This window comes from Callorhinus ursinus, unplaced genomic scaffold (genome assembly GCF_003265705.2).
Source record: "Callorhinus ursinus isolate GAN/ISIS: 27379988/994484 unplaced genomic scaffold, GSC_fseal_2.0 scaffold20, whole genome shotgun sequence".
NCBI classification, from domain to species: domain Eukaryota; kingdom Metazoa; phylum Chordata; class Mammalia; order Carnivora; family Otariidae; genus Callorhinus; species Callorhinus ursinus.
In genome coordinates, this window is record NW_027397082.1 from 25,899,872 (window position 1) to 25,910,955 (window position 11,084).

Consider the following 11,084-nt stretch of genomic DNA (forward strand, 5'->3'; position numbering starts at 1 on the left):
CCGGGGGTCCGGGGGCGGGAGCCTCCCCCCCTGCCGCGACGCACATACGTCGAGCCCCTCCCCCACCCGAATTCCCTCCCCCTCGAGGGAAAGTCCCAAATCTACTTCCCGGGGCCCGCCCACCCGCCCGCCGTCCCGCGTCCCGCGCCCCCGCGCCCCCCGCGCCGGGACCCGGGAGACGCTGGAAGGAAAAAGTGAGAGGTGTGCGTTTGTTTCACTGGAAGAATGCTTGGTCCCTCGAGGTCTGTCGTCCCACCGACGGGTTTATTTTATACACAAGTTACTCATTTAAAAAAACACCATTTTGGTCTTTTTTTTTTTTTTTACAGTGAACAATTATATATACAACACATTATAAACAGTTTGATATAAAACATAGTATCTACAGTCTACTTACATTTAATTAACCTGCTACTTCTAGTTCATCTGTGATTAATTTTAGTCCCCGATGAGTCAGTTTCTCTGCTTGAATTGGACTGTACTATTCCCTTTACACCTTGCTCATATAAGGTACTAAGTGATAGTGCAAAACAAGCATTTAAGATTCTCATCAACTAGATCTCGCTGACAAAAAGAACACACACATCCCCGAGACAGGAGCTCTGAGATCATATTGGATTTAAGGCAGCAGTATAAAAATGTAATATAGTGCTTCGACAGCACATATACTAAAATAAGAATGTAATATAAAAGTAAAGAAGTTTCTTTTTTAAAATAGTCCAAGGCTGCCTGAAATGTGGGCCCCATGAGCAAGGCAAACCTCTGGATCTGGGGTGCCCTTTTGCTTTTCCATTAAGTGGGATGCAGATACAGATTAAATTCAGGAAGATCCTACTAAAACCTTTAGTTATAACTTAAAAATTTAACAAAAAAGTTCAAAATTACTTTTTATAAATAAAAAAACAAATTTACTTTTTTAAAAAGGGGTGAATTTAACCAGTGAAGAGTCCCTTCATCATATACCTACAATCAGTACATAAACCATTTAAGTCAAAATTAAGGTTTCAGTGTAAGTTTGCTGCTTAGCCAGTGCACCAAATATTTTAGGTTTCCAGAATACCAGAAAATTGATTCCCTTTCTCATAGTTTTCCAGTATGTCTATGGAGATTTTCTGTAGCAAATGTTATTCCCAAGTCCAGTTTTCTGAACATGCCAATGTCAGTGGTCATCATCCAGCATTAAAATAGCCTTTATCACCCTCAATGTCCACTTCCTGATCAGAATCCTCTGAAATCTCTGATTCAAGGTCTTCCTGGGAGGCAGGGGATGGTGAACATTGAGAGCTATCCAAAGCACCTTTATTCTGCTCACTGGGCAAGTCTTGCCTCTGGTCACAGGGATTGTCCAAACTTTCCAGTTCTTCTTTTTTATTGCTTTGAGGGTTCTCCTGAATGAAAGGAATGAAAACGGAAATTGGTAGGCTTGTGAAATATGGAGACATAAGATACATAAATCAAACTGTGTTTTCATTCTCTATCATCTTTAGAATTTTTAGTTTATCTATTGCTTTCATCAGCTATAATCTTTATTCAGAAAATACATACTTGTGCTTCTCATTTTGGAAGAAAAGTGCCTGTCATATCAAAGAAAGATTATTCTCTTGCCAGATAAGAACAACCAGTCACAAATATAAACAATGTATTGTGTCAAATGAATACTTAGCTCCAGCCCATACTCATGGTCTCAAGATTCTTAAAAGTTTAGGGGAGGGAGAGATATCTTCATTCTTCAAGTATTTTTAAACCTTGCCAATTAACAGGGTCTTCCAGACCTTTAAAAAATATGAATTGCTAAGTAGTGAATTAAGGGAAAGTTTCAAAATTATTAGATTTTTCATCCATTTTCTGTAGTAAATTTATAGACTTACAAATACACATAACAAGTTACAAAATCATGGCAAAGGTAAAAATGCAGAACTGGAAGAATGCTGCCAACTGTAAAGGGAGACAATTAACTACAATTTACTTATAATCCAGGGGAAATTTCTGGAAAATATATTCCCATATTACAAAGGAACCACTATTTTTTTTTTTAAAGACTTTATTTATCTGACAGAGAGAGAGAGAGAGCACAAGCAGGGGGAGTAGGAGAGGGAGAAACAGGCTCTCTGCTGAGCAGGGAGCCCAATGCAGGGCCCCACCCCAGGATCCTGGGATCATGACCTGAGCCGAACGCAGATCCTTAAACAACTGAGACACCCAGGCGCCCCAGGAACCACTATTTTAAAAATCCCTGGTAAACTGCAGTCAAGCCTTTGACCAAGAACTAAGTAAGTGAGTGAATTTTTAATTGTTTGTCTAAAATAGACATAAACACTACAAAGAAATATGATATATTCCTAAGGGTTTTTTTTTTTATTTTAAAGATTTTATTTGTTTATCTGACAGAGAGAGACACAGCGAGAGAGGGAACACAAGCAAGGGGAGTGAGAGAGGGAGAAGCATGCTTCCCGCGGAGCAGGGAGCCTGATGCGGGGCTCGATCCCAGGACCCTGGGATCATGACCTGAGCCGAAGGCAGACGCTTAACGACTGAGCCACCCAGGCGCCCCTAAGGGTTTTTTTTTTAAGCAAGACTATAGAATAATATATTCACCAGGATTGCAATTAAGTAACAAATATATGCACAAGGTCAGAGATTGAGAGGGAATCTACAAATTTTTAAATCATGTTAGAATAATGAAATTATGGGAAATTTATTTTCTGTCTCAAAGTGCTCTCTGTGACACCATCTTACTTCTAATGAAAAAGTTATGATCACTAAATTTAAAAATGTACACTGCTTTCAATTTCCCCATTCCTATTATTGTTTTCAAAAATATTTTATCCTAAACTGTATATACAATGGCAAATGAACAATTCAGCAATTGTCAGGTAACTTTGGAGAAGACATCCAGATTGGAACATCAAAAGCAAATCTTCAGCTTTAAGTCAATAGAGGTTTTTCGAAAACTGAATTAGCCTTTACTTTTTATCACATCTTGCGTAACAAGGTCATTGTAAAAAAGACTGTTAGTAAGTTTAAGCTACTTTCCAAATAGGCTTGTATATTCTCTTACGTATCTTATATTCATTTTAAGAGCTGGTATTAGATGGGAAATAATTTTAAGCTCTTTGATATTTAATTCTTCTAAAAAAACAGTGCAAACAAGACTTAGAGGTGTTTATTTCCTTATATTTACCCTTAAGCTCTGCCTGGTTTTATTATGGCTGTGTAAATAAAAGAAACAATTTTCTCCCAAAGATAACTGCTTAAGTCATTTACTGTCAATTACTTTATCTTTCCTGCGTTAATTAGATAAACAACATATGGAGTTTATAAAACAATTAGCCCGGAGTTTTACCAACCAGTGTGTGAAAACCCAAGCATAATTGATATAGGAACTGCATTAGGTGCTTTTAGCATTACTGCCACCTGAGCAACTCATCCTGAATTTCAGCAGGACTATTTGCCTTTTTAATCAAGGTGAAGAGGTTAAATAGTCTCTCAAATGACTTTTGCATACAACCCATAACAGGCCTCGCATTGAGATAACATGATAAAAATATTTATTTCCATAGAAACAGAACCATGTCGATACCTGTTTCAGTCTTCTCCATTTAGCGCGTCGATTCTGAAACCAGGTTTTAACCTACAGGAAAGAGAGAAAGAAAACTTGCCACGAACCCAAGCGACCTGGGGAGTAACGGAGAAGCTGTTCGGCGATTGTCGAGCCGGCCAGAGCTCTGGGCGTTAGCGCGACACGGCACGCCCGAGCGCCCGGCTGGCGACACGTCTGTCTTCCGCCCCGCGACCCCCCGCCCCTGGAATTTGCCCCGAGCCCGCAGGCGCGCTCACCTGTCTCTCGCTGAGCTGCAGCATCTTGGCCAGACGCTTCCTCTCGGGCGGAGAGAGGTATTTCTGGGTCTCAAACTTCTTCTCCAGCTCGATGGTCTGGTCGTTGGAGAACCTCACCTGGCCGCCTTTCCTTTTATGCAGAGGCCTCTGCAAGAAAGGGCTCCAGAGCAGGGGTTTGCCTGCGGGCAGCGAGAGCAGCGGTTAGTGACAGACCTGGAGCGGCCAGGCCCTGGGGAGTAGGGGACGCAGAAGGACACTCAACTAAGGCAAGTTCACATACACCCACCCACAAGGACCCAATACGTTCCCACCAAGACACGTGCATACTCAGGGACAGACACACCCGAAAGCACACACACCTACACTGCGTATGCACATACACCACCCTTGTACACTCAGAGGCACACGAACGGCCATCACAGCCATAGCTGATTTCAAACGCAGAGATCTTTTGATCCCCAAAAGAACACCCACTATAAATCGAGCCTAAAATACCACGACACTCTTCTAACAAGTCGCTCTCGAATTTATACAGAACTGTTTGCACCTCTAGGCCCTGTCCCTTGGTGAGCCGCACTTTCCAAATACCCGAGTGTGTGTCTGTTGGGGAGGAACCGGGCTGTTACCCTCCTTGGGGCGTTCCGGCCAGGCGCCGCCGGCTGGAGCCTGCTCTGGAGGTCCTCGGGGCCCGGGCGCCGACGTTAGGCCGCTAGCTCGTGGAGCTTCCAATCCTGGCTCCAGGGCGCTGCGGCCTCTGATTTCACACCCGGCGGCGGGGGCGGCCAGTTAAAGCTACGCCGTGGGCTATGGCAACATTTCCGTCAATGTGTTTCCTGTTGGTCTATCTCGAAAAGCCCTTCGCTTCCTCCTGCGCGGTCCCAGCAGTAACCCAAGGAAACCCAGGGCGCGCTCTGTGAAAACGTTCGCCCCAGGCCCGGCCCGGCCGAGGGTCCCGCTCCCGCCCCAGCAGGCCAGCAGAGCCACGCCGGGGCCACCGCACCAAACCCTCGAAGCTGGAATCAAATATACAATAACTTTAAAAAAAAAAAAGAGCTACAATATAATCCCCTTCAGATCTTAACGATGAGAAAGGAAGGTGGAGGGCTGACCTAGAGGCCGCGTCATAAACATGAAGGCATTAAAATGTTAGTTCGTCTCTAGGGTCCCCACAGAAGCTGCCAATAGCAAGAGAGTAAATTTAAAACCCTGGTGGCCCAAGGCAAGGAGCCCCGTGTCTTTATTTCCCCCGGGGCTTCAGATGCCAGAGCCGGCAAGGGCCACCCGGAGCGCGAGTCACCGCTGGCTTATTTCTTAGGCCGAGCGCTGAGGGGACAAGCCCCGCGAATACCATATGCCCTAGGTGTCCTGGCTGCCTTCCCTACTCCAAAGACCTGTCAGTCAGTCAGTCCGTCCGTCCGTCGGTCTGCAGGCCTGCCCCCAAACACTTTTAAAGCTGGCATTGTTGGGTTTTTTTTTTCCCCAGATTTTGCTTACGTCAGGCTTCAGACTAGTGCAAAACAGCTTCGGGGGAAAAAAAAAAGGAAGCAACTGGTTATTTTAGCTGCCATAAAGTCACATCCCACACAGAGGAAATGAACAATATCAGAAAAACGGATCCCGGCTATCAGAAGTCGAGTGTTTCCTGAATTTGTCTGTATTGAGGATGTCGATAAAATAATCAGCAGCGTGCACTACTCCGGGGGAAGGGTCTGCTTCATGCAGCCAGGAAAACACTTAACAGCTTCTGAAACCAGATTTACTCCTATCGAGAACTCAAGATTTCCTGTATGAACGGAAAGGGTCAGGCTCTTTCACTGCACAAGCTTGTTGAACCAGGTCCAGCCTCGTAACCGCCGGGGCCCAGCAGCTATCCCTGCCCCGCAGGACCGGCCCGGGGCGCCTCGGCACTCCCTTCCCCGCCCCTCCAGCTAAGAGGACCCCACCCCGAGCGACGCGCGCGCCCCGGGGCTGCCTTCGGCCGCCAGCCCCCGCGGCAGTGCCAGAGGTCTCGCGCGGGCCCGCGCGCCCCGACGCCTGCAAGGTGCAGGAAAACCAATCTGAGTCATGGTGCGGTCAGCCCCGGCCGCGCGCCACTGGGGCCCGCGCCTCCCGTCCCCGCGCGCGCCCGAGAGCCGCTTTTCGATCGCTTTTGCCACAACTTTCTATTGCCTCCCCCTCCGCCCCCGCCGCCTCCTGGACGCTGCCACCTGCCGGGTGGCGCCTTCCTCGCCGCCGCCGCGGCTCGGCCCCGCCATGACCCCGGCCGCCTTACCCAGGGGGTCGTGGCGGAGCAGGGCGTGCGTGTAGTCGTTCACCGTCCGCGGGAAGGGGTACAGAGGGCCCCCGAAGCCGCCGGGTCCGTAGGCGGCGGCCAGCGCGGCGGCGGAGTGGTGCGAGAAGGCGGGATGGATCGGCGTGGGCTCGTATACCGGTGTCCGGTAGGAGGACACGAGGCTGGTGAAGGAGGAGTTGGGGGACGGCAGCGTGGGGTTGGGGGTGGGCGCGGCGGGCCCGCGGCCCAGGATGTCTTCGATGTAGAACGGCGTCGGGTGCGCCGGCTGCAGCAGCGGCGTAGGCGCGTACAGCGGCACCCCCACGGTGCCCGCCGCCGCTGGCCCGGGGTGTGGGTACTGCATGGCTCCGCTGCGCTCCGGCCCCTCGGAGAGCTGGCGGCCCGCGCCGCGGCGCTACATTTATCCGCGCTCCGCGCTCCCGGCGATAGGCTCTGCCGGCCACGGGGTGGGGCCGCGCTCTCTGGCCCCTTCCTGCCGCCCGTCCCTGCGGCCAATGGCGCGGAGCCCCGGGAGCCGCCTCCCGCCCCCACCCTCGGCCCGCCCCCGCCGGCCGAGCTCCCGCCCCCCGGGACGCGCTAGCTCTCAGGCTCCTGGGACCCTGCGCCCCGGTGCCCGGCCGCCGCCGTCGCTCGGGGCTCCAGGCACCCTGGCCCGGAAAGCCCTCGAAGGAAGCCCAGGGCCACGTCCGTCGTGGGGAGACACGAGGAAAGTAGCTCCTGGAACACGGACTCAAATAGTCCCAGCTCCTGCCGGGAGGCAACTCTGCCGAAACCCGAGGGGCACTGGTCCAGGCCCGGGCCCAGGGTGGTAGCAGCCGGCCCCAGGCGCGGGGCAGCTAGACTCGAGCCTGGCAGGCGTAGAGGCCACCGGCAGAGCCGCGCCTTCGCAGGCCTGAGAGTAGCGCTCCCTGGAGTAACGGTGACACTGGCTTGTTGCCCGGGGCGTCTCCGGAGCTCGTAGCGGGAGCGGGCCCTGGGTTCCTGGGGCAGCTCCAGAGAGAGAAATCCAGCCCTTAGCTACGTCCCAGTTGGGGTAAGGACGACTAAGCTCAGGTGCTCCGGACTCGTGGCCGCTCCAGCCCATTTCATTTGTGGGCTCCCCGCGCTCAGCCACTTCCGTGAGGACGCTGGCAGAAGCCGCTGCGGGAAGGAATCAGGGGAAAGCGTGGGTCTTACGGTGCCAGGTAACCGCCCCGATGGGGTTGCTCTGTGTCCCCTATCCCCGGGTCCTGGGGGTCGCAGCTGCGCGCAGCACCGCTTTCCCGTTTTGCACGTGTTTTCTATTGAATCCGTGGCGCTACCCTCTTGCGGCCTCGGCTCTGTGCAGCTCCACTCGCCTGAGGGGCAAGGGGGCATTTTCCTGATTGACGCCCTCCTGCGGTCGTCACACCTCGCGGTGAGCAGTTTCTGCTAAGGTCCTCCATTAATCGTGGAAATACACATTTCCCAGCTTTTTCTATTGAGGTTTTTTTTATTTACATCTTGGAACTATTTCTCCGACTAAAGCCGGGTCGCAGACGAAAGAAGAGTGGACTGGAAGCCGGCTGGCCTGAGTTCGAGTTTCACTGCGCACATCTCTGTAGAGCAACTACTGTGTGCCACCAGTGAACAAGACAGATGTAGTTCCTGTCTTCACGGAGGCAGGAAACAAATTTTAATGCTGTGTCTTATGTGTGTGCTAGGAAGGAGAAGTACATAATGATCCGAAACCTAATAACCAGGGGACGTAACCTAGTTGGGGGAGGGGGCATGTTAAGGAAGAGAAAGTATTCTCCAAGGAAGTGATGTTTGAAAAATGAGAAATTGTCAAAGAACGTAGAGAGGGACGAATATTCAAGGAATAGCATGTGAGTGTTGTCAATGCAACTTTGGTCAAGTCATCCTCCCTGAGCTTTCTGAAACATCTGAAACTTAGCCTAAAGGCTCCTAATCTTTTGGGGGTTGAGTTATGCATCTTTCAGAATCTGATGACAGACAAACACAGGGAGTATAATAGGCTATCATTTGAGTTAAAAAGTTAGGAAAGAGTAAGGATATTTATCTGTGCTTTTGTTCTATTGGGTAAACTATCTCTGGAAGATGACCCAAAAAACTAATAACATCGGCTGTCTATGAAGCGAGAGGTGGAGTTGGAGGGAGAACTTGCTGTATACTCTGAGTATTTGGAGAATTGAACCATGTGGATGTGTGACCTATTCATAGTATAAGCAGTTCGTTGAAGAAGTGGCTGATTCTAGGTCTGGGGCAGGAAAAGTACAAGGTGAGCTCAAGGCATCTTGTGCTAGAAACCACAGGAGACACACCACCCTGATTAGTCTTCCATGGGCCAAATTTGGGGTGGTTTAAGTATCAAAAGCACATTTTTGGATTATAACAGTTCATAGTCTCACTCTCCATAGTGATGCTCAGAGAGAGAGGGATGGTGGATGGTAAAGCTGGAAGGATGCCAGCTAACAAATGTAAAAAACTTGATCAAATAAAATTAATAATTCAACCATCAAGTGAGGGGTGTCTGGGTGGCTCAGTCAGTTAAGTGTCAGCCTTCGGCTCAGGTCATGATCTCAGGGTCCTGGGATCAAGCCCCACATGGGCTCTCTGCTCAGCGGGAAGCCTGCTTCTCCCTCTCACTCTCCCTCTGTACTCTCTCTCTCAAATAAATAAATAAAATCTTTACAAAACAGAAAAAAAGAACCATCGAGTGAAACATTGTTGAGGATGAGGATTTTCGAAATCTCTCATAGTATCACACCAATTGATAAGATTCTGGATTTTTTTTTTTAAAAAAAAGCTATAAAAGACATTTGGGCAGCTAAAGGGAAAAACTGGAAATGAATTAAGGTTAGATGACATTAGTAAATTAATGTTCATTGTGTTACATGTGATATTGGTATTGTGGGTAAAATATCATTCTTGGGAGGTGCAGACTGAAGTAGGAGTGAGGGTCTTCACATCTGCAACTTTCACATAGTTCAACACATACACACAACATATATATACACAAACCATTATACACACACATACAGATAAACAAGATATGGAGATATTGGAGATAAAGCAAATTAGAAAATTATTCTTTGGTGAATTTAGGTGAAGAGTATACTGATGTTCATTGTACTAGTTTCAGCTTCTCTGTAGGTTTGAAATTTTCCAGTATAAAAACTTTGTAAAGTATGATTTTAGATATTAAAAAATGGAAGCAGTCTCATTTTTTAAGGTAAAAATTATTTAAATTTTTTGTGAAGTCTGCATACAAGCTCAGGTAGTACATTGTCCCTGGAAGCCATCCATGGAGGGCTGTTTGCAAAGCATTGGTCCTTCTGTGGCCCGGTCTGATGTTGTGCCCATTCCACCAGTCATAATTCTCATCCCCTGGCCTGATGGAGAAGTCAGGCAGGTGCTGGGAGACTGTGAAAGTCTAGTGTGTTCTGCTGTGTCCCAAGGACAGAGACAAGATTTGGGGACAAAGAAAGGATAGTCTCTATCTGAAGCTCAAAGGAGCCTTCAAGAGTTTCATTTGGGTCTTCAAAGATTGGGACCTCAGTGAACTAAGCAGGTGTCTGTGATCATTGTTTTCTCACAAAATGTCTCTCCCTCATCTTTGTTTTTCTTCTTTTCCTGCCCCTTCCGCCTAGCAAGCAATTGAGATGATCACTCCAATTCATAGAACGCCTTTACAGTAAATCACTAGCCAGCCGTTATGCTCCATCTTCAAAAATCATACGGGTTTATAGTTTATTCTGTGCATGACTCAGCTACCGGCCAAAAGAAAAAAAAGATCTAAATCTACAAACCTTCCAAAAATAAATATTAAAATGCTAGGAAAATAATCACTAATATAGGAAAAGAAAGCATCATCCCTTTCTTTGATTGGCACAGACCCTGGGATGTAGATGGAGATCTTAAAAGGCATTGATAGAACATTCCAGCTCCACTACATAATGCTCACCAGCAAATTGAAGCACTTAATTCTGGTAAGCTATATAACACCACCTCTTCTAAATCCATTCATCAGATCCATGTTCATTTTGTTATAGTTAAAAAAAAATTACAACCACATTTGTGAATGTCACATTTATTGAACTACATAATTTTTAATATCACTTGTGTAGGTTTTATAGTTTATTTTATTGTTTTAAAAGTCATTTGGGGCTCTAAAAGAACTAGGTTTTTCCGAAGTTGTCCTTATAATTTTTTTTCACACAGTCAGAACTAATAAAACAAAACTGTTGTAGCTATTTAATTCAAAATCTCTTGGAGTTTCAATATTTTTTCTCTGCTGGATACTAAAACCAATAAACCTACATGAGATTTTAATTATATTCTGAATTAAACAAGACTCTCTCCAAAAATTTGGCACCATTTATTTTAGTCACTACTATTATAAAAGAGACCAACCTTTGCAGGAAGAGAAGGTGGGTCTCGCCTCTAAATTATCTAGTGAGAACTTTGGTAATTGTTTTGCAACAACTTTTTTTTTTTAGATAAGCAGTATGTTTATTAAATGCATTAAGACAAATAAACTTTACAAATAGACAAATCAAGTTATTTTCAATAGTTAAATACACATAGAGGTAAAACTTCAAATTAGCTAAAGCTTGAAAGCATCAGGACACCTGGGTGGCTCAGTCAGTTAAGCGGCTGCCTTGGGCTCAGGTCATGATCCCAGGTGCTGGGATCGAGCCCGGTGTGTTCAGGTTGCCTGCTCAGCTGGGTGCCTGCTTCTCCTTCTCCCTCTCCCTCTACCCTCCCCCACTTGTGCTCTCTACCTCTCTCTTCTCTCTCTCTAATAAATAAATAAAATCTTTAAAAAAATTCTCATCACAAGAAAAAAAATTTTTTTTACTATTTTGATCTACTTTATTTTTTTTATTATGTTCTATTGATCACCATACATTACATCATTAGTTTTGGATGTAGTGTTCCATGATTCATTGTTTGTGCATAACACCCAGTG

The 11,084-nt window shown here is 47.0% G+C and overlaps 1 protein-coding gene across 1 annotated transcript; it reads right to left on the reverse strand.

Moving 5' to 3' along the window:
* Positions 1 to 208: 208 nt before the first annotated feature.
* HHEX (hematopoietically expressed homeobox) lies at positions 209 to 6,561 on the reverse strand. Its single transcript, XM_025881154.2, has 4 exons — positions 6,110 to 6,561; positions 3,838 to 4,016; positions 3,581 to 3,631; positions 209 to 1,388 (listed from the first exon to the last, which is right to left on the reverse strand). The coding sequence occupies exons 1-4, from the start codon at positions 6,471 to 6,473 to the stop codon at positions 1,170 to 1,172; spliced, it is 813 nt and encodes a 270-aa protein (XP_025736939.1). The 5' UTR covers positions 6,474 to 6,561; the 3' UTR covers positions 209 to 1,169.
* Between the last annotated feature and the right edge of the window lie 4,523 nt (positions 6,562 to 11,084).